The sequence below is a fragment of the Sinohyriopsis cumingii genome, unplaced genomic scaffold, assembly GCF_028554795.1.
Source record: "Sinohyriopsis cumingii isolate HCF-2022 unplaced genomic scaffold, ASM2855479v2 utg000913l, whole genome shotgun sequence".
NCBI classification, from domain to species: domain Eukaryota; kingdom Metazoa; phylum Mollusca; class Bivalvia; order Unionida; family Unionidae; genus Sinohyriopsis; species Sinohyriopsis cumingii.
In genome coordinates, this window is record NW_028315943.1 from 2,140,186 (window position 1) to 2,164,698 (window position 24,513).

The following is a 24,513-nucleotide window of genomic DNA, read 5'->3' on the forward strand; positions in this document are numbered from 1 at the left end:
AGTAACACTTCGTTAATCCATCCAATGTAAAATTTTGATTTACTTGATGCTGCTAAAAAATTGAATATAAACAATTTTAGAGGAGTTTTTATGTGTGATCAATTACCGAAACAGCTGCACAATATTGAGACAGGAATTATAAATACTGATAATAATTCAGGTCCTGGTACTCACTGGGTTGCATACGCATTTGGTCCACGCGGTTCTATTTATTTTGATTGATACAGGCTGCCTCTGCCAGTAGAATTTTTAAAATACACCAGGAATATTCCATTTTGGTATTCATCATTACCAACACAAACACTAACTGATCCACCAATATGTGGTCGTGAAGTAATTAATGTATTAAATGCTATATCTTTATCAATATTACTGCCTCATAAAGTAGTGCACAAGTAGCCATTAATCATTTTAAACAGATCTTAAAGTATAATGGTTGATATTTATGGATAATCTTCTTCTATCAAAGACAAGAAAAGAAAAAGATAATACTGATTTGTAAAATTATGTGACTAAAGATGAACTTGCCGATATTATGAACCTCTCTGGAGTTGACCGAGATGAAGTTATTTTTCAGGATAAATACGGTGTTTCAAAGATGAGTAATATCAAATGGAATGACAGTTCGTAGAGTTCTCAGTTCTACCATGGATAATATTCCAGTATTTACTGACAGCAGTAGAATCAGAGATTCAAATATATCAACTGCAACTATTAGAAATGAAATTGCAAAAAGTGTTGCTAATCGTTTGTGAAACACTGGTGATACAATGACAAGTGAACTCAGCATGAACGGAAATAAAATAGTTGCTTTAAGAGATCCAACATCTGATGAAGATGCTGCAAAAAAAATATATGTAGACAATAACTATAATACTGCAGATACTAAATTATCCATGCTGCGAAATGCGTATGATGCTCACGTATGTTTTTAAATCTTTGTAGAAACTTTGAAAAACTCAATAAAATCACAGATGATTTCTTTGGCACCCTGTTGACTGCTGACGTAAAACTATCTGATATTAACACAAAACTCGATGGCATTATGACAGCATTGTCAGATATTGAAATAATTAGAAAAAAACGAGAAAATGTTATAAGTGAAATTCCTAATATCGTTAAAAAATTTAACTTGATTAAAATTCCCCACAAGCAGATTACCAACATAGTATACACAGTGTCATCAGGATTCTCAACATGGTCATGGCAAAATAACACTATCAAACATACTGCAGAAGTGTGTACAGGTTGTCTGTGTTCAGCGCTGCAAAATTTAGTATATACACTACGTATCCCTGGTGTCATTCAACTGATAAGTTTTCTGGAACCATGTCTATGGTGTTAAACAGCGGAAATGAAGAAACATTTATACTAGAATCAGCTGATAAGAAATTAACCACATCTTACTGTTGGTGTCTGGACTTTGTTGCTGAAACACCTCAATTGATTACTAAATAAAATATAATGAGCACTTCAATTGATGTTCACCATGATGTTGCAGCGCAACATTATAGATACAGTCAAGCATGTGAATGACAAACAAAATTTAAAAATATCACTGACGAGTATATAGTAAAAGTAAAGAAATATCGCAGACGTGTAGTTATTGTTGACATAATTGTTTATTCAGCGTCTGCTGTTATTGCTGGAACTGGCATATTATTATCAACAATAACACCATCACTAGTGATGGCACCAGTAGTTGTAACAATTTGTGTTTCAGCTGCAACAATGATTGCCGGTATTCTTAATATCATTGCAAAGAAAATATGTATGTGCACAAATGCAAAATTGCATGATTATATAATAAAATTACACACAGCGATATTAGCATACTCCAAATTATCCTCGTTATTATCAACAAGCCTTAGTGATTGAAAAATATCAGATTTTGAGTTCACGGATATGATTAAAATCTACAATGAAGCAATGACTGTGATTGATTTAGAAAATCAGGATTTAAATAATAATATCAACTCCACTGACGTCATCAGGCGAGCTACTTCAACAAATTGTAACGAAAACAGCTCCAACAAATACAACAATGATATCAGTAAGCTCAACTAATCCAGAATTTAGCGTTAGCTTTCCAACTGCAATTTCAGTGAAAGAAATCACTTTAGCACAATTACGAGCATATTACAGTTGGCCAAATATCAGATCAAAATCGTCTGGTGGATTGCAGGCGAATAATTCACTTATATTTGCAAATAAAATAAAGATGATGGAACACCTGATTGGCAGGTTGTCAGCGTAACTACAGGCAAAAATAGCTATAACAGTTCATGAACCAACATTATCAGCTGCGATAGAGATAAATTCGACAGATTATGTTGTAGATATTTATCAATCGTCAATCAGATACGTTGTAGGATGGCCTGAAATCCCGCCAGAATATCAAGGGCCACCAGAACCAAAGTTAAATGATTTTAATACAGTTAGAAAAATATTTATAAAACTGCCAGAATATCAAAAAAGAAGACCATGGGCATATGTAGATGCCATTGTAAATAATAAAAAATATCTGATGATACAACACTTCCTAGAATGGAAAGAACTATATATGAACTTAATATATCTACTAGAAATCCAAATATCGACGAAGATCTTATTAACGCTTTTCCTAATCAAATTAAGTCCAAAACACTCTAAATCACTTATAGATTGACAAAATTTATTTTCTGGCATCATACAATATTACAACACTGATACGTTTCAAAAGATCATTGAAACGATAGAACATTTAAACCAGGTTACATCAGATCTCGAGTTTGTGAATAAAATTATTGTTGAAAAAGAGATTGTTGAAGGTAATGAAGTAGTTAGAGATGGCTTTGCTGACTTTAGAGGACGTGTTATATATGAAAAGATATTAAGAAATTATTTCTTGATCATTATAAAATAACCAAAAAACAGTTACCAACATTTATAATACCAAAATTTAAAACCGATGAACTAAAAAAATCACTCAACGATCTCATCAAAGAAAACTTTATAAAAATCGTTGAATCATGGAGAAAAATAGCCCCACCTCCAACTATTCTCAAACATAACAATAATCCGTAAGGTGAAGGTCATCATATTTCACCAGGAATCGTTAATATAACTTCAGCTATCGCAGTCAATCTTGTATTTGATGCAATTGAAGGCAGCTATCAAACAGATCTTGAAAAATCAAATCAAACTCAACAAGGATATATTTTATATACATTTACACTGCAAGTACCTCGTGGATATTAAATCGTACAAGAACCTATTAAGCCTGTTTATCTACGATGTCATAATAATTTATTATCAAGAATACATTTCAAACTTACTGACCAATCCAGACACATAATTGACCTGCATGGAGAATTTTTCAATATACATTAAGACGTAAGATCTTAATGATTTTTGCAGAGTGTTTTACAATTATTTAATCAAGAGGTATATTATATAATATAAAAGCATGTGAGAGTTTTCATACACGAAAAAGGAGGAGGTACTTGAAAACGCCATCAGAACAATGACACAGTCTCCAGTCAATACTGAACAATTTAGTGTTAATATAGTTATTGATGAAAATGGCAACAAAGACTTTAGATGAACTGCGGTGAGAACATTATTATGATCAAACGTGATAGAGATCAGATTCTGAATTATGCACATTCCTGCATTAAATCTGATCCGCTTAAAAATACATTGTCTAATTCTGAATAAAAAATCTGATTTCATTAAATTGATGGGTATATTATTATCTAAAAAATAAAAAATATATTATAACAGAATATTTTTTAATGATTATCGCTAATCACTAGTCACCTCACTAGTCATAACTTTCATTTTCATCACTATTTTCACTTTTACTCTCATAACTGCGTTTTCGTTTTCACGATCTGATGTAATCTTTTTCAGTTGTCTTATGCATGTATTGACAACCTTTTTTGTTTAGTATTCGTCTGATAATTTTGATCTAATTTGTTTCAATCGCAGGACGAATTTCTCCACTTCTGTATCTTTCACTGTTGATAAAGATTGTAATATAATTTGCTGAATGGTTTTAATTAATTTGTATTCCGCCGATAGTGTATATCCACCTTCAAATTTACGATTTTGTAATGATTCAAAATCATAAATAATTTTTTCAGTATCAACTCGAATTTTTATACCGTCATGTTTTAATTTCTTAATTGCAGAAATAGTAGCATTAATACATTAATATTTTTGTAGTTCTTTTTATTGTATATATATTAGAAAATATATATTTAAATTGTATTTTAAGAAAAAATAAACAGTAGCATGGTTGGCGGTGAGGGGTCCCTTCTTTGGCCTTTGCGCCTTTGATAGGGCCCTTTTCTGATCTTCTCGGCACCCCACGAGGCTTTTCTTTAGGCCGATATTCTTTCTGAGATTTAGAGCTCACATCACGCTACTGTTTATTTTCGGAGGCGACACAAATTCTTTCATAAACATTCCTTCAGCGAATTTTCTGAACGAAACGAAATTTTAGAATATTCACAAGGTTGTCTATGCCTTTCAATTTCATGTACACCTCCCCCAATACCAAACCCAGGGGAGAGTGCAAAACGGAACTCACCACATTGTTCAACATGGTGAGAAGGTGCACATGAAATCTCATCGGGCTGGCGCCCCCATCTTTCAAAACAAAAACCTCAATTATCGCTACCGTCGACAGTATGCCGGTCACGAGATTCGAACCCTGATCCCCAGTGATAAGAATCAGCCGCATTAGCATAATATAATAAATACATATTTCAGAAATTATTATAAAGTTACCTATGCTTGATTGCTACAGATTATTATACTGAATAAAATTTCAGCGTGATTTTCTATTTTTCAGAATTGTGTAAAATAAATGTATATATATATATATTTCTGCCTTGACAAAGTTAGGTTTGAAAAATATATATTTCTGTGTAACAGATCTAAAAATAGCTTTATTGTATTGTACATGTAACCACGTGCTTTTCTGTCTTGATTCTGTTTGTAAGTTAGAAACCATAAATTATCCTTCCACTAATTTGAACTATTATACAATTATGTTACTTCACTGATATTAATTATGACATAGATGGTTAATTAATTAATTATGATGACAAAAATTAATTACGATTTACGGAGAAAGATATACTCCAGCGTTATTTTTATTCTTTCAGGTCAATGGCATCAAAAGGGAGGCAACTACTAAATTAATCTGTCAAGGAGACAGAGTTATCTCTCTTTAATATTACTGAAATTTGATTGAGGTATCAGAAAATAAATAATTATTCTATCTCGATATTCTTGTGACTGGGGAAAGTATGCCAAATATATATTATTATTATAGTAATTGGTGACCTTTAACCATTGACAACAGAAGTCTCATAATGACAAAAAAAGTTAAATAAATAGCTAGTAATATATTATGTAATAACAAGCGGGATAAATACTTAATTACTCTACCGGAGAGAGACAGCTATCTCTCTCAACAATAATGGAAAGTTATTTTTTGCTTATATTATTTGAAAACGCCAATTTGGTTATATATTTCACAATAAACTACACTGAATTTGAGTGAATATTAACAAATTTACCAGCTGCATATATCGATGGAAATATTATTTCTTCGCCAGTCTCTACATTTGTAGATACACTTGATCTTGCAAGTTTTGAATGTTTGCCAGTATTTCCAAATCTGCTGTTCTGGCTTTGTGTGATAGCTCTCAGATTAGATAAATTATTATCGATTTTTATGCCGTTGATATGATCGATCACAAGACCGTCTTCGACTATTCCGTAATAACATTCGAATATAAATCAGTGACAGTAATAATGTTTATCCCCATTAATATTAATTTGGAGATAACCAGTATTAGTGACAGTACTGACTAAAGTTCTTTTTAGTCGACAGTTTTTGATTACACCATCACTATTTGCTTCATAATTTTTGATGATAGGCTGTTTGACAAACTCAGTTTGCTCCATTTATATACAATATTATTTGTTTAATTATTTGTCTAAATCATTCCTTAAAAAATCTTGCCAAATAATCTTCTTTTCTTATGACCTTATCACTGTCATTTTTTTTATCATAATATCTTTTCAGTTCTCTGTATTTTGTACCACCACATTGCACACACAGCTGCATTTCTTCTCTAACTCCAACACCGTATTTCAAACACGGTTTTGGTCCTAGACTTCCATTATGAATGCTTTGTAAATTAAGTCCGCAGAATTCGTTTACGTAAGCTTTGGTACAAGGAATCATAGAACCTATCATTAGCCACTTGATTTTGTTCTTTGTGTGAATAATTATATATATATATATATATATATATATATATATATATATATATATATATATATATATATATATATATAATATTTCAATTTAAATAATTGTCTTAATTTTAATATGGATGAATTTGAGAGATTATCTAAGATTAAGTCTTCTAAAGATAAATTTAATCTTGTCAGAATATCCCTTGACATACCGATACGAGCTCTGGTTGATCCGACAAGTAAAACTTTGGTTAATTAAATTCATGACACCAAGAAAGAATTTAGCAAAGATGGCGCATCTCATATGTGGTCAAGTCAACGTTTAAAATCATATGCAACACCGATGGTGTTGATGCTACGATGAATGACCAACGAGCGGCAATGATTATTAATTATCTCGACGATCGAAAATATCTTTTTAAAGTAAAATTTGTTGTATTAGCAGAAACAGACAACAATACATGGATTATCCATGACAAACATGACCCTGTCCGTCATAATGAAAAACTTGCCATATTGAGTAAAAATTCCAAAACAGGAATGTTGACTGGTATTGACAAACCGTACTATGAACAAGCATATCCTGTAACCGCTGTTTTCTACGCGTTATATCCGACAAATGATAAACCCAGCGTCAATAATCTAAAGCCAATGAAATTTTCACAAATAAATTGTGTAGCCAAACGAGTAACGGAACATTTTACCGTTTCGACTCGTGGAAATGGTCTAACGGATAAAAGATGTAAAATAATAAACAAGTGGGGAGAAATAGTTAAAGATACCGGAGCATCTGTCAAAGACGTTGCTGAACAAGAAAAAAAAATTAAAATTTCCAATAATACTAAAAACAATAACAGGAGAGATTTTACATGATTCTAAATATTATATAAATGAAAGGGAACTCCAATAAATATTATTGATCAAAATGCACATGTGTGGACTAATGCAGTAACAATATTTCCCTGAAACAGAACTGTTAAATTTTATAACGATGATATATTTGATTTTATTAACAAAATAAGTAAGAGTGATTCAGCATCAGTATGGTTATCTCAAAGTTTTGATGATGGAAATTATGATCAGTTTGTAGGAACTAACGACGTTATTTTTTGCACAGAATCTCTCCATGAAAAAATGAAAAATCTTGCGTTAAGATATACTGATGATGCTGAACAATTAATCAGTAATTGTTTTACGATTCCGTCAGTCACAGTTCATTTTGCTGGTGAAAAAACTCGTGGAAACCAACACGATTGGATTTTCTTGAAGAAATACAATGCAGTTGTGTCAAACATGGACACCGTGGATTATGGAATCCTAAATACGATTATAGGGATGTTATTTTGGTTGAAAGTTTTCTTGGTATGGGAGAGTGTTCTAAGTATTTTTAGCGATTTGGTCATCCCACACACGAGATGACCAGAGTATCGATAAATGGACCATTGCCAGATTTTGATTTGACTGGATTCGCTTGTATCGAGTTATTTAAGTTTGCCAAAAATCTTCATCCGATTTGTTATGTCTGGTTTAGCAAACATTTTTCAGAAAAAATGTGGGTTCCAACAGTATTATTATGGCATACGCTCGATGTAAACATACTGATATTTCTGACAATAAGTGAAGCAATTATATCATATTGTCCACAGAAAGAAGTTTGGTTACCACAACAAAAGAAATATTCTGATGATGAAAATCCTGATATAACTGATTTTGAGAATAAAATCGCAAAAGATCTTGGCAGAAAAATAATCGGTAAATTCACCTGAGGATCATATGATCATAAATGACATTGTACAAGACTGATTACAGATGATGCTGAACTAGATTTTATAATTGCTAACACAACGAACAGAAATACGTTTATTTGTCGAAGCAATGTTAACTTATCGGACGGAACTAAATTAGGTACAATTGTGGGTTATATTGATGGTGAGTCACCACAATTTACTCATTTCAGATCAATTCTCACATACGTTTCGATAAATCTATTATCGATGATAAACAGAGTTTCTAAGTTTGCTGTCAGAGTCGCTGTGGATTCGTTTTATATCAGCAAGAATTCAGGATTGCTAGAACAACTACATATCGGCACTTATGCATCATGGGGTGAATGGAGAATAAAACAGGAAAATATACTTGATTATTCTGAATCAACCAACATTGAAATTAAAGATATTTATTAAAAAAATAATCAAATATCAAAATTGTCATCAGCACTGTCAGTGTATGCTCCCGTAGCTAGACATAAAACAGTTTATCTCAATGGGCCTGGTGGTTCTGGTAAAACAACTTGTGCGACTGAACTATTTTGTAAATTTGATATGGTCATTTTAACCCCTACACACAGACTCGCAAGAGAAATGAGAGAAAGAAATATTAAATCATGTACTTATCATAAATTCTTTTGCTGGAAGGGAGATAAATGGACTCCTGAATGAATGGGAGAGAAATATATTCCAAGGATTATTGTTAGGGATGATATATGTACAGTGTCGTTAGAAATATTAAAAACACTTCTTGATTGGTTGACAAAAAATACTGCTGTACTGCGATCATGGTCAACCGTCACCTTTTGTTGGACTGTCTCCACATGAATGGCTAAAAAAGTTTGTAGATTATTATGAAGAAATAAGTGATGATCATAGAGCACTTGATCCAGAATTAAGAGAGCTTAAGAAATTAATCAGACTACAACCGAATAAAGTTCAGTGTGAAATAATGCATGAAATAATTACAGACACTCCTATTAACGATTTTTGGAATTTATGGAGACCAAATGATTTGATATATAGTGGCAAGTAGAAAGATGGTTCATGATACACTTCAACAATAATTATTTATGTTACATAAAGAAAAATGTTCAAATCTACCCATACCATTCTGTTATCAACTGGTTGATACGCGATGGCAGAATATCAACGTTGATATATCAGGATTGTCAGAAAAATAAAATTTTGTATTAAATGATATTGTCTTAGTTCATGTCAATGTTGTTCAGAGCACATTAATCATGGACAAAACTCCATGGACACTAGGATACGCAATGGCAATTCATTCATCACAATGATTAACCATCTCTGATACAAATGTTTGGATCGTCAATAATCATATTGAATTGTCAAATTTAGTTTATCTCGCAGTATCTCGAGTCAGAAGAATATCGCAGCAAAGGAGAATTGTCATAGACTTCACAGAATCCACTGGCAATAGCGATGTTATTGACAATGATATAGTAAGAAAAAAGTTAGCTATAAACAGTGTGACAAAAAAACATAAGCGCGCCTTTGATCTTGATGCTGAATTTATCATGACACTGAAACAACAGCAAAATAATCATTGTGTGAGATGTAATACAGTAATGTTGTGGAGCAATATTCTTAATAATCCAAGACAATTTACTGTAGACAGAATTAATAGTAGTTTTGGTCATACACGCGAAAATGTGATGCTGACCTGTCTTGAATGTAACTGAAGTCGAGGTGATAGTTTACAAAAGTGAATGCAGTGGTAATTGTGTGTCTTCAAGAATTACTTGTAATTGTTCACGTACAAATTCACGCTGAGGAGCAGCTGAATCTAGTCTGTAGATTGCAGGTCTACCCATGGATCTTACCATGCTAGATATTTTATGTGTCATAATACTCCAAACAGGATCAGTCGCTCTTTTTTTACCACCTTCAAGTTCACCAGGTTCACATAAATACCTGACAGTAACATCACCTAATACTGGTTGTTTTGAAAATTCATGTTGCTGTATTGGTATATGTTTTTTTGTAATCGTATTAACGAGTTTCATAGAAGTTGTTCAAGTAATTTCATTATTTAATGCATTTATCACACTTGGTAATCTTGCAACCCATTTGCAAGATCTCATATCATTCTGAATTATTTCCTTTGCATATTGGAATCCAAATAACCGCTCAGCAAGTGTTCAATTAAATTGTTCAACAATTGTCTGATTACGATGAATTGCAGTATATCGTCTGATTTTGACGTGTTTTTTCATCAGAGATGATACTGCACCAAGAAATTCTTTGTCAGGATGAACCTGTAATAGTTGTGGCCATCATAAGGGTCCTCGTTGATAAATTCATTCAAAGCAGAAGAAACTTCAGTTGCTGTTTTAGTTGATAATGGTTCAGCTTCCTTATATCTACTCGCAACGTCAACGACAGTTAATGCATATTTGTATGTTAATTGACGTCTTCCAATTTAATAGCATCATGTGGTAAAAATAAAATGTCTGCTTGATGAACTTCATTAGGAATACTGACATCGAAAGGTGCATGATGAATTCTTTTAGGTGGTGGTAGATAAATTTGCCATAATACCTGTCGTGCTAATCATTTTTCAGCAGCAGAGCATGTAACATTTGCTGCATCAGCAAGTTTACTAATCGCTGCTCTACCCCTCCAATATTCTTTTGGGCTATAATAAATCAATTCCATTATATCAATAATTGGTTGATTAATTACCAGCTCTGAATAATATTACACCTTTCATCGCAGATCTTACCAGCCAATTAGCTAATGATTCTCTGAAAGATTTATTTCTTAAAGAATTTAATACATGAATTAATTTCACATCTGCAATATGTCATTGTTGCAGATCTTTACTTTTATGAGCTACATCATGAGCATGACATGCTTGTTCAATATCATTTATAGGATACTCTCCAGGTCTTGGTTGATCTGGCTCATCAAGTCGGATATCAAGTCGGGTTCCAGAAGCACAATAATTATATCCAGGAAGATGATTTTCTCCAGGGTATTAAGCCCATGGAGTTCCTGGTAATTTTCCTAATGAAGTAGCGATATCACTGCTGATTTTATTATTAGAAATAACTTTATATTTATTTGTACCACCTTTTAAACATTTACCTGTAAGTGCACGCTTTTTATTTTTTGTTATTACTGTTGTTAATCCATTTGTGGAGGCTCTACATTGAACACAGTATAGATCCATATTATTTATTATATTTCTACAACACGGATGTCACTGATTTCTCGGCGACACAAAAACAAGAGCCAGTAAAACATATTTCAGCATTACTGAATATTATCAGAATGATAATAATAGGGCCATCTGGGTCTGGTAAAATGCAATTATTACTTAAGTTGATAATGAGATGGCTCAAGTGGGACAAGTTATATTTAGTTGCACCATCAGTTGATGATCAGAGATGCTATGATGTACTTAAAGATTTTAATGAAAATGCAAAATTGTTAAATGAAGATGGTGATGATACTATTTATTTTATATCCAATATTGATGAAGCACCATCTGTAGATGAATCAGATGGATTTATTAATAATCTTGTGGTATACGATGACGTAGTCTGGACAAACAAACAAATCCAGCTCGGATATTTTCTAGAGGTAGGCATAAAAATACTGATGTGATTTATGTTACTCAGAGATATACACAAATACCTAAAGTGATCAAAGATAACTGTAATATTTTAGTTGTGTTTAATGGAGTTGATACACATACTCTGCGAAATATTCATCAGACTTGGTGTAGTGGGGATATGGACATGATTAAGTTCAAAAACTTCTTTTCAAAAGCACAATCTGCTCCACACGGATTTATAGCAAGAAATTTACACGATCCCAGAACAAGATATCATGTGGGTCTTGATAAAATCTTTGGCTGATACAGAGAGGGTGCGACCTCAATGAAACATCCCATGGGTAAACGACAACACACATACAAATTTAGAAAAACACTAACGACAAGAGATGAAGTAACCAAAAAAAACTAACCCAATTAGAGAAACTCTTGGTAAAGTTAGAGGCTTTGGTTTAGCATCAGTGACCTTATTTTTTAAATTTTCATAGAAAGCTTTATTTTTCAAAAATGACGTTTCAGCAAAAAGGTCAGTTCACCCTCTCTGCTCCTAGTGATTTTGTACACATGGGCAATATATTTGGGCATTTTCTTTGTCCATAACAACAGAAAACATCCAAATATCTCAACCCATTTGGCCACTAGAATTAAGGTTTTAAATATGTGGATATCAATGCGAGTTGGTGTTTTTATGCAAAATCATTTTTTCCCCCCAAATCACAACCTTTATGCACTTTGTTTGCAATATTTTGCATCAGACTATGGGAGAGAAGACTCTTGGAATTAATTTTAGCCATTTTATAAGCCACTGTGGGTTGTTCTTAATGTTATTCAACTGATCCTCCTGGCTCCTAACTCTTTAAAAGTTTATTCTTTCATGAAAAGAGAGAAAAACTGCAAAAAATTTTGAGCAATAAAACGATATTATCATATTTTATACAAATCACTGACTGGGTATGGCATGTCTACATCATCAGCTGTGAACATACTTGCATATTTTAGATGCATTAGATTTATTATTAGCAGTAATGTTCAGTTTTTGAAAGCATTTTGCTTTACAGCTTGTGGACATCATTTACCAACAGAACATGTAATAACCATTATTATTATCATCTGATCTTTTAGTGAACTGGAGTAAATGAAGAAATAAAGGAAGTAAATGGATTCACAAAAGATAGAAAGTGCAGACAGTGAAGGTTCAACTTCAGAGAAAGGAAGAGACAGATATGTGTTATTCACTTTGCAGGATCAAACTGTGAATCATACACATTTTTATCCCAAACTAAAGATCCAGAGAACAGAATGAGGAAGTTCAAAGAGATATGTACACAAAGGCTGACTCGACCTATAGAATCAGGACAAAGGATGGAGGATACTTGTGAAAATGTACCTGATGAATACACTGAACACAATGTGACTGTTATTCGAGGTTTACAATGAACTTGTTCTGATTGCAATCATCACCTGTCTTGTCATTTGAACCTCAAACTTCATGCCGATCTTTTGATGAATCTGATAGGGTTCTTTTCAAGCCTGACTGCATTTTTGACAAGAAAGAAGGATGAAGGAAAATAAAACTGACAAGAGTATGGACAATCGATGTTGATCTTGTAAATTTGGTGTTTTATGGCACATCAACACAACGCTATTTAGTGCCAATGCAACAGAAGTAAAGTACCTTGCCCAAGGACACACAATGGTAACTGACCCAGTTTGATCTGACAATAGGATTTGAGTCCAGCATGCTAATCACTGAGCCACCACACCTCCTATATGGACAACAGAAGAACTAGGATATGATGGATGAAAAGTAGTCCTTGAAACACCTGAAAGAAGAGATGAGAAACTTTTCACCAGAATAGGAGGTTATGCTTTGTTTGCTTAATAAAAGGCACAGATCCATAGTCATGTCATAAGAAATACATTCAAGATCCAGTCTACCAGAGCAATGAAGATGAGAAAGAAAAGTTAAAGCAGAAAGTGACTGATATGATATCATACATGCCAACCCCTGGCGAGGAAAAAGTGTAATCCAAGTGGACAAAAAGAGTAATCTGAGCAGAAAAAGAGTAATCCACACATAACATGATAAAAATTCAATGAGCATATGTACAAAATGATTTATTTATCCCTCTGGACTTTTAACATCAATTACTGCTTCAGGTTTTCATATATAACACTTTGAGCTTTAAAAAGCAACAGACTCTCATATTGCATCTCAAAACATTTTGTACCAGCTGAGACTAACAATATCAGACGATTTTGTTCTTGCACATGCATATTTTCTACAATTTTGGAATCAAGAAACATCCGTCTGAACAAAGGACCAATGTAGTCTTCTGCTAGGGGTAGTCCGTGTTCTATTAAGAACTCGGTACATAACGCCTCTGCATTTTTAAAATTCATGTCCACAATTTAGTTCTGCTGTAAAAAAGAAGTTACCTTAGTATTGGAGTTAGTAAAACGAGCTAATTAAAGGTTTCTTTGTTTTACCATGATGACCAATATTAAAATCCTTTCCACACAGCCTGCAAGGGGCGTGAAGCTGCCCTAGAATGGAATGCTGTTTTGTATAATTCATGTATTCATCTCTGAATTGATTTTTCATCTTTTCCTAATCCATCTGTGAAATTATCTGAAAAACATTTTGCTCTAATACACGCACTGACTAGAATAAATCTGACTTGACTTTTAGTGCCAAATACCTACAGACTGGTTCTGCACCAGATATGAATTAGAACAAAGAATCTGCGAGCAAAGATTAAACATTAGAAAACCAGTCTATTCTCTCCTAACTAAGCCTTACAGCTGCTATAAATAGAAACCGAGGTCAAAAGTTTGAAAGTATAACCCAGCATGTTTCTTGGAAATAGGGCAGCTGCTATAAATAGAACATAATACTGTTAGGAAAGTGCATGCAAGTCTACGGACAAGCGTACACTTATGTCGTAGTTACATAGAAGCCTTCTTTTCTAGAACATGGTCTGTGAGATTAATGGGATGTTAATGAAAATGAGAAAACAAATTATTAATTTTTTTTGGAGGGGGATATACCGAAAATGCATAATCCGTATACATTTATGCATAAGGCATAATTTAGTGAAAAAAAGAGTAATGATTATGCCAAAAGTGTAATGGTTGCATGTATGTGACACCCATGTTTATCAAGTGATCAATATTAATATTCATAGATCTTGCTCATGTTTGAACTTGTCAATGATATCGATGATACAAACCTGTATTCCATGTTTGATCAAAACTGGATGAAAAATATGGCCTCCAGAGTGGTAACAATTAAATGCTGATGGATGCACTATGGACACATGGCCATACCATAAGCTCACCTGCCCAGATGAGCTAAAGATTCAAAGTTCTAAACTTCATTTAGGGATGACTATTCCACCTTCCCTGGGTCCCAAGTATGTTTAACTGGAACAGCTCTTACTGGCAGGTGGCATTATTAGAACCAGTCTGAAAGGCTTTGATGTCAGGATGCTCATTATCAATCTGAAAAACATTCACTTTCTTGAAACATTCAATACATTTTTTAATAGATCAGTATCATTTGTACAGACTTGTAAGGATTAGTGCAAGAGTGCTTTTCACAACTCTGGACTACAATGGTTGTATATTTTTTGTAGAGTAAGTTGAAAATAACACATGCTGATGGACCATATATGATTGATGCTGGAATATATGACAAACTCATTTGGTTTGAGGACCAGGTGAACTAAAACTGTAACACAGTCATAATTGCAAGAAGCAATAGTGCATATGTGACCTATTTTTGAAAGAATGAATTTCTTAAGATATTAGCCTCATCAGGCTTTATACTCATAAAAGCAACAGTGTCAGACAAATACAGCTGAATACAATGTGGTCCTTTTAGTGTAATAAGTGTGTCACAGAGACCTACATGTACTTTTCTTAGCAATGACTATAGAATGGCACCAGAAAACTGATACCAGAGACCTATATGTACTTTTGTTAGCAATGGCCACAGAATGGCATCAGGAAACTGATACCTAGGTCTCGTCTAAACTCTGCAGACAGAATCTTTGACAGAAAGACAAATTTAAATCACCTGTGAAAAAGAATCCTGCTTCTGCCATTTGCTGTGGTGTCTGATCCAGATATGGAGGCCAACCATGTCTAAAGGTTGCAATACGACTGGGAAGTGAGACATGTTTTGGAAACTTGGGCCTGTTATCTACTTCAGATTGCATTGATTCTTCCACTGGATGGGACTGCACTCTTGGAGTTGTCTCCCCTGAACCCAACTTCTGTTGTTGCTGCAATATCAACAATAATTCTGTAAAGGGGGCGCTCTACAGATGTTATGAATTGGTGCAGTTGTCTGCATTTGCAACATGAACAATGGAGAGACTGTTGGCATACTTCTATGTTACTTTCATGTACTGTGACTGAAATTTCATTGGCTCTTCTACTTATGGAAATTGTACATGATCTAAGCACCCAGCTAAACAAAATGACTGCTCTGATGTGCTCAAAAACTCAGCATGAATTATCTTCAGTAGTTATTAAAATAGGGAAAATTAATTTTTCCAGATTAGACAGTTTCTGGAGTTTCTGAAAGTGCAATGAATGAATTACCAAATATATAAAAATCTTAAAAAGTTATCAGCTCTTTTTTTGCAATTTACCTCTAAGCCCAGGAAGTGAAAATGACCAAGCAGAATTAGCAGTTTCTTTGCAAGGTACACATCTGAAGCAAAGCCAAGCTGTATACTCTATAACCCAATATACACCCATCAATCAAACACCAAAACAAACAGAATTAAAAGTTCATTTAACAATAGATAAGATTTACAAAATCATTCTTAAATAGCCAGTACAACCAGTGAGGAAAACTTGGGAAATTATTTTTCTAAAAAAATTTCTTCTTTCAATTAGAATGATCTTGCCCTTAGACCATTTAAGCCTGATTCACTGGTAGATGGTGAATAACTTGAGTTGTGCAGAAACTAAATGGACAACAGACTGATGGAAGAATGGACAACGTCATCACATAAGACACTCTGTCTTATGGTAGGCGCACAAAAAGTAAAAAACATTAAAGCCCTTTAGGCTGAATACTTTCTATCAACTTTGGTCATATTCTTTCAAGTGGTTCTTTAAACAAATTTGTTCAAAAAAGTTCTATTATTGGCAACAGCATCCATACACATATTTGCTGGTGGATCAGCATCACCTTTCAAATCGAAAAGCCATTAATGCCAGAATGTTTTTATCAAATTTGTTCAAATGCTGCATAGTGGTTTTTGAAACATAATTTTATGTAGCCATACTTGATGGTGAATCAGCATCATTTTTTCTCAGACTTAAAAATTCATGCCAGGATGCGCAAACATGACCATATGTGTTGGAAATACAGTCCAGTGGACTTTTTTTTTTATTAGAATTTAAACATAGCAAATGTTGATGGACAAATTGTGTGACACACAACCTATGATGGACACATAACCATACCATAAAATCACTTGGCTTTACTGCAAAGAGAGTTAAAATAAAAAATACCATTTTATTTGCATTTGGAGAATTTTGTTCACACTACTAAACCTAATCATGTCTAAGTTACATGTATGTTGCTTAAATCATGCAGCTGATGTGAGGAAATTTCAATGTCATCTTATTTTCGTGACTACTGCAGTGATGTAAAAAATCTAACCTTCAGAAATTTAGGGAGAAAGAATATTTAATCAAATATAAATATATAGGAATTTCAAACATTGTAAGTTTGCAAACCCTTAAAAATATAGAAATTTCTTCTTATACTATGATTTTTTAATGACAGCCTTAGCCCCTGAGCTTACCCCAACACTGTCATCCTCAACTATGTTTGAAGCTCTTAACACTTCACTATATTCAGATCTGCTTCCTACAGCCTGACTCTGACCGGCATATGACCCAAATGGATGAGATAGGGGCAGAATTAAGTTGCAATCTGCTCTGTTGATATCTACACTTCCATCAGGATTTATGGGGATGTTTCTGTGCCCTTCTTGTCTCCCATTTAAAAAGGGGCAATTGGGAGACAATCTTCGATGGACTTCATGGGGGTTGTCCAAAAACTTCCATTCTCCATGTGACACCCCACAGGAAAAGCATCTGGTCTGTGTTCCCTGTCCTGTATAAAAGAATCCTTCTCTGGCAAGACGGCTAGGACTGCCCTGGGCTGAAGAAGGATAGTTCTGGTATGTCTGCAATCGCATCCATTCCACAGACATGCATTCCTCAGCACTAGGAGAAGAGCTTCTGCTTTCACAGTTGAAAAACTCATTCAGATTGGAAAATGGATAGTTCAGTATGGACTGTAATCTCTGCAGAGCTTGCATTGTTACAGGTCGTAATTGAAACAACCATTTTAATGACCCACCAAATGGTCCTATTAAGTACTGTTTTTCATGGACCCTAAGTTCACTGGTGGCCATATTAAATCTGCCAATCTCATGACCGATTTCTAATGCACTCTCATCAAAAGTCACTTTAGACTTAAACAATGTATCTGCATTAGTGGTTTTAACGAGTGCAAAGTCATGTGATTTATTAGACATCTCATTTGAAATCGCTGTTTGGATCTCTGGTTGCCTTGATCCATAAGGTGATAAACAATGGCTGAAAGAGATGGACTCTATTTCTTTGTCAGACTGGACCAACAGTTTTGGCATGAAACATGCAGTCTCATCTGATCTTTCATGCAAGGAGGTCTCAGGCTGGGTTGAATGATTGAATTCTTCTGGACCATAACATCCAAACTGCTCAGAATCTGGTGAAGAATGACACTTTCTGTGGCTGTCAGACTGGCATGATTCCAAGAGTGCTGAAAAACATAATTTTCTTTGGCCTTAAGAGAGAGCTAAGAAAAAGAATAATACAATAAATTGTTATGTTTGCAGAAAAGATTCATTTCAAAACAGAATTTGGACAATTAAAGCATCAATTATTCAAGGTTGATGAAGATACAAAGCCTTTTTAGGATCATGCTATCAGATATTGTGACAAAATTAAATATAATTCAGTGAATGATACTGAGATTACATAGCTGTATTATAAAAAAAAGAAGCAAAACATAGCATCTTTATTAGAGACAGAAATAAAATTCAACATAACATTACTATTATTGGCATCTATAACGTGCTTGCTATCTAATCTATGATGTTAGCTGAGGTACACTATAGTACAATAAAGATCCATTATTCCTTCTTTCAAATTTTATCTAGCTTCCTTCTCATACTTTTCTCTAACGGATTCTTTTACACACAAAAGGATGGTCAATGGAAGGAACAAAATGATTTTTTGTTCTACTGTTCTGTTACTATGACTGTTTAGAGAAAGTAGTAGAAAAGTACTGACATGATACTTACGCTCTGTTTTGTGAAGAATATGATGAAAGGACAAAATACAAAAATGTCAATAATATGATACTATTGATTATTATCAGTATATATAGGAACGTGATGAGATAATGTGTTGTACTGGAGAACTTGCATCTAATTTCATACGAATATCTCCTATATTAATATAAATGAACTGCTTCATAAAAATGAACAAGCTTTGTATGGCTATATTTCTTTCAATATATTTGTTTCCCTGTCTTATAACAAACTTGCCCTCATAGACAAGGATATGCTGATATTTCTATGCATCTATAAATGAATGTATCAATGTTTATGCATCTCCATCCATCCATCTATCCATGAGGAAATTTAGTATGAAATTCCGGTTATTACTAATTGCCAACTAATTTATGATGAAAATGCATGCTATGTTCCACACTAGAATCAGCATATCTTCCACAAGGTCTTTATGTACTGATGCATAGCACTCAATTTTTGGAAATTACGACAAATAAAATTAGATAACTAAGATAAGAAAATGTGTGTGTAATTTGGATTTTTAACATAGCTTTAAGAATATTTCAGTCATATTGCTACAATGCCTGTAGTGAGACAGTTTATAGTGATGTCTAGCACTGGGGCATCATGCCACAGACATGTAGCATGATGTCCCACCCAGTCACATTATCCTGACACCAGGCAGACCAGTCCTAACACTCAACTCTTAATGCTGAGTGCCAAGCGAGGCAGCTGTTAGTACCATTTTTATAAGTCTTTGGTATGACTCGGCTGGGGTTCAAACCCACGACCTCCTGCATCCGAGGCAGATGCTCTAAACGCTAGGCCACTGGAGCGGTGAGGAAAATAAATTATACAATAAATTATTATGAGTACACAAAGGCTTCATTTTCAAACAGAATTAGAACAATTAAAAAAAAATTATTCAATGTTGATGAAAATCCAATGCATTATTAGGATCATGTTTGACTGGACATTATGACACAATGTCATCAAAATTCAATGAATGATACCAAGATTGCACCGCTGAATGATTACAAAAAATAAGCAAAGCATAGTAATAATGTTAGAGACAGAACAATATTTGACAATATTAAAATCATTGGCATCCATAATTTCTTTGTCATCCAACCCTGTGATTTTAGCTTAAGTTCTCTAAAGCAGAATAAGGTCTATTCTTCCTCCTTGAAAGTTTTGTCCAGTTTGGTTCTTCAATTTTTTCTCTGAGATTATTTCACCTCTAAAAGGATGGTTAATGAAAGAGAAAAAAAATGACTTTCTACTCCTTTGGTCTGTTGCCATTAATAATAATAATGATAATAATAATAATAATAATAATGCTTTATTTATAGAGGGTGACTCATTAGTCAAGGACTATTCTCCCTTGAGGCCCTCTTAAGGAGAGTATAACAATGCACATTATATGAAGATAGCAATAATTAATGTTTATTTTAACATGTTTAGTATTAAAATACTAAATTCCATTATCTATTAGAAACACATACATGCTCATGATATCTCTTCTTAAATACTGTAACATTTTCAGCTGATTTTACATGTAGTGGAAGCTTGTTCCATAGAACTGTACCAGAGTGTTGGAAGCTCTTTTTAAATTGCTCTGTTCTTGGTTTTGGTGCTAGGTTTCCATGTGATATTGATCTCAACTGGTATAGTGCTGAAAAAGGCCTGAATAAGTCCTGAAGATACTCTGGTGCAGTTCCATGTAGACATTTATATAAAAGAACTGCCTTGTGAAAATCTATCCTGTCATATACTGTAAACTTCTGTAAACAATGCTTTTGAGGGATGATCAATAGATGCATCTAAAATTATGTGTGCTGCTCGTTTCTGAAGTTTATAAACCCTGTCAAGCTCTTTTTTAGCACAGTTTCCCCACACATTTGAACAATAATCCATTGTTGGAAGAATATATGACTTGTAGTATAGATTGCGAGTTTGGACTGATAGTCTGTTTGGAGAAAGTAGTGAAAATGTATTAAAATAATACTTACCCTCTGTTTTATGAAGGGTATTATGAAAAAGACGAAATACATAAATTCAACAATATGGTATTACTGATTAATATCAGTGCAGACAGGAACATGATGATATAATGTGTTGTAATGGTGAACTTGCATCAAGTTTTTTTGTACACATATCCTCTATAATAACATAACTGAATTCCTTCATAACAACAAACTAGCTATGCAAGGCTGTATTTCTTTCACTCTTAGTTTGCATGCATGTATGAATGAATATATTCATACTTATGTGTTTTTGTCCATGCATATCCTTGAAGATTTGTACTTTGGTATGAATTCCTGGCTAATACTCATTCTCAGCTAATGTATCATGAAAATCCATGTTATGTTCACGAATGAATGAATCTAGTTCCACAAAGTCTTCATACAGTCATGCAGGGCACTCAGTGTTTGGAAATTATAAAATTAGGCAAATAAAATAAGAAAATGACTTATATAATAGATCATTATGTGTACATAAAGGCTTCATAGTAAAATTGAATATGTAGAATTATAAATCAATTATTCAGTATTGATGAAAATCCAAAGCTTTATCAGGATCATGTTTACTGGACATCATCACAAACTGATATCAAATTAAATGAAAGTTAGAGATTGCACTGCTGTATTATAACAAAAAATAAAACAATAGTAAAATATTGTTACAGAAAGAAAAATTATCAATATTACTCTCCAACACAACAATATTACTCTCCAACACAACAATATTAGTCTCCAACACAACAATATTACTCTCCAACATAACAATATTACTCTCCAACATAACACTATTACTCTCCGAGACATCTGTATTTTCTTTATCACCTGACTCCAATCTCTGACTCTAGCATATGTTCTCTACCAGATAATAAAGATCCATTCTTACTTCTTTAAAAAATTTTGTTTAGTTTCCTTCTTACACTTTCTTCCAAGGATTCAATTACACACACAAACATGGTCAATGAAAGAAAAAATGATTTTCTACTCCTTTTGTCTGTTGCTATGATGACTGTTTGGAGTAAATAAAAGACAATGTATTGATGTAACACTTACTAGCCATTTTATGAAGGATATGGTTAAAAAAGAAGAAATACAACACAATCAATATGATACAACTGATTAACATCAGTACAGATAGGAACATAATGAGATAATGTCTTGCAATGGAAAAGTGCATGAGCTTTACATCATAGGTATATCCACTTAAAAAATATAACATACTTCCTTCCTAACAATGAACAAGCTATTTATGGCTATACTTCTTTCACTATATTTATTTGTATGTATTATAACAAACTCACCACAATAGACCAGCTGAAATTTGTATGAATGTATGTATCGATGTTTATGTGTCTCTTTCGAATTATCAATCTATGAAGATATGAATTTTGGAATGAATTCCTTATTACTCATTCTCAACTAAGGATGAAAATGCATGTCATGTTGTAAAAACTGAATTAAGATATTTCCACAAGGTCTTCACATACTGCTGCATAGCACTCAATTTATGGAAATTATGACAAATAAAATAAGAAAATGAATTATACAATAAATAATTTTACAAGACTTCATACCAAAACAGAATCTCAACAATAAAAAAGTCAACATTACTATCAAAGGCACCTATATATTCTCTACAAAAAAATAAGATCCATACTTCCCTCAACATTCTTTGCCATTTCCTTCTTCTTTTTTCTCTCAGAAATTGTTTTACACAACAAAGCATGGTCAAGGGAGCAAAAAAATGATTTTCTACACTTTTGTTCTCTTGCTATGATGATTGTTTGGAGAAAGTTGTAGAAAAGTAATGAAAAAATACTTACCAACTGTTTTGTGAAGAATATGATGAAAAGACAAAATACAAACAAAAAAATCAATAATATGATACAATTGATGAACATCAGTACAGACTGGAACATGATGATATAATGTGTTGTAATGGAGAACTTGCATCAAGTGTATTTTGTAGGTATATTTTCTATAATAATATATTTGTTTGCAAGAATTTTAAGAAACCTGTTCCCATAAACTATGATATGCTGATAGTTGTATGCATGTATGAAATTTATGTACATTGTAATAATGTTTATGTGTCTCCATCCCTAAAGATGTGTATTTTGTTATGAATGTCTGGTTATTGCTCTTTTTAACTAATTTACGAAAATAGCATTATATTCTCCTGGACTTTACGTTACTTTGGAAATATATTCAAACAGGATCTGAACAATGAAAACATCAAGTATCAATGCTGATGAAATTCCAATGGCTAATTAGGATTATGTTTACTGGACAACATCACAAAATGCTATAAAAATCAATGAAAGATACTGAGATTATATTCCTTTATTATAATTAAATATATGCAAAACATATTAATATTGTTACAGAAAACAAAATAAATTAAAAACTATTAAAATTTCTATGTTCCCATTGGTTAGGATGTTCTGATACTTGCATATTTGTATGCATATATAGATGTTGGCATCTTTATGTGTATGCAAGCATGCACATATCCATGAAGATATATAATGTGGTATGTTTCCATAGTTACAGTTCATTTGCAATTAGGTCATGATGAAAATGCACATTACACTACACATTAAGGAATTTGTATTTTTCCACAAAATCTTCAAATACTGCTGGATAGCACTAAATTTTGGAATAGTACAAAAAAGAAAGTGAATTAGACAATGAGGGTGTGCAAATTATATTGGATAGATCTTAAAGTTTTTGAAAAAATTTAAACAAATCTGAGCAATATAAAAATATTAAAATGATCTGATGCTATGGGATTCCTGCCTGATTCAGATCAGATATAATCGCAAAATGACATAAAATTCAATCAAAGCTAAAGAGTATTTTGTGGCATCATACCTAAAGATAAACTAAACAAATCAATATTGCTAGCAAAGAAGAAAAAGAAGTAAAGTATTTATATTAATACTGTTATCAATGCTACCCAAAACAAGCTTTTTACCTCACTTACATCTATGACTGTAGCTTGTCTTGTCCAAAAAATAGATCCCCATTGTTTTTTTTTTGCATTTTCTACAGGGTGTCTTTTTGCTTTTTCTCGGAGTTTTAATCACAGTACATGACACTTTTTAAGACAAATTAACATTATTTGAATTATTATGCTTTGTCTGTTTCAGAAAGGTTTTTAGGATTTCAAAAATATTAGAAAATGTTGAGACAGGCACATTTACTGACTATTTACATTCAGGACCAAGAAACAGAGAAACTGTAGGTAGTGATGGCCATCCATCACGGTGAGGTAGCAATAACAAATGTTTCAAGATGGTCACAACAGCAACTACACTGGAGGTCTGAGTGGAACCCCCGACCCACGAGAAGCTACCAGCTAGCTTTCTCACATATCCACATTGGCCAAGCCCGAGACTGAGACACGCAGACAGAGATGAAACAGCAGTGATCTGTAATGGTGAACACTTTAGACCACTTGGCAACTCAGGGCTCCAACAAGAGAGATATGAAAACCCATTTCT

At 33.2% G+C, this 24,513-nt stretch overlaps 1 protein-coding gene across 1 annotated transcript in view; it reads right to left on the reverse strand.

Moving 5' to 3' along the window:
- The window catches only part of LOC149773035 (baculoviral IAP repeat-containing protein 3-like), a 69,498-nt gene extending 48,955 nt beyond the window's left edge, over window positions 1-20,543 (reverse strand). Inside the window, exons 1-2 of the mRNA XM_089946925.1 lie at window positions 17,445-20,543; window positions 15,695-15,902 (exon numbers count right to left, since the gene is read on the reverse strand). Of these exons, the coding sequence (XP_089803051.1) occupies window positions 15,695-15,902; window positions 17,445-18,299 (1,063 nt within the window). The 5' untranslated portion in view covers window positions 18,300-20,543. The remainder of the gene's footprint in view (window positions 1-15,694; window positions 15,903-17,444) is intronic.
- Window positions 20,544-24,513: the final 3,970 nt, after the last annotated feature.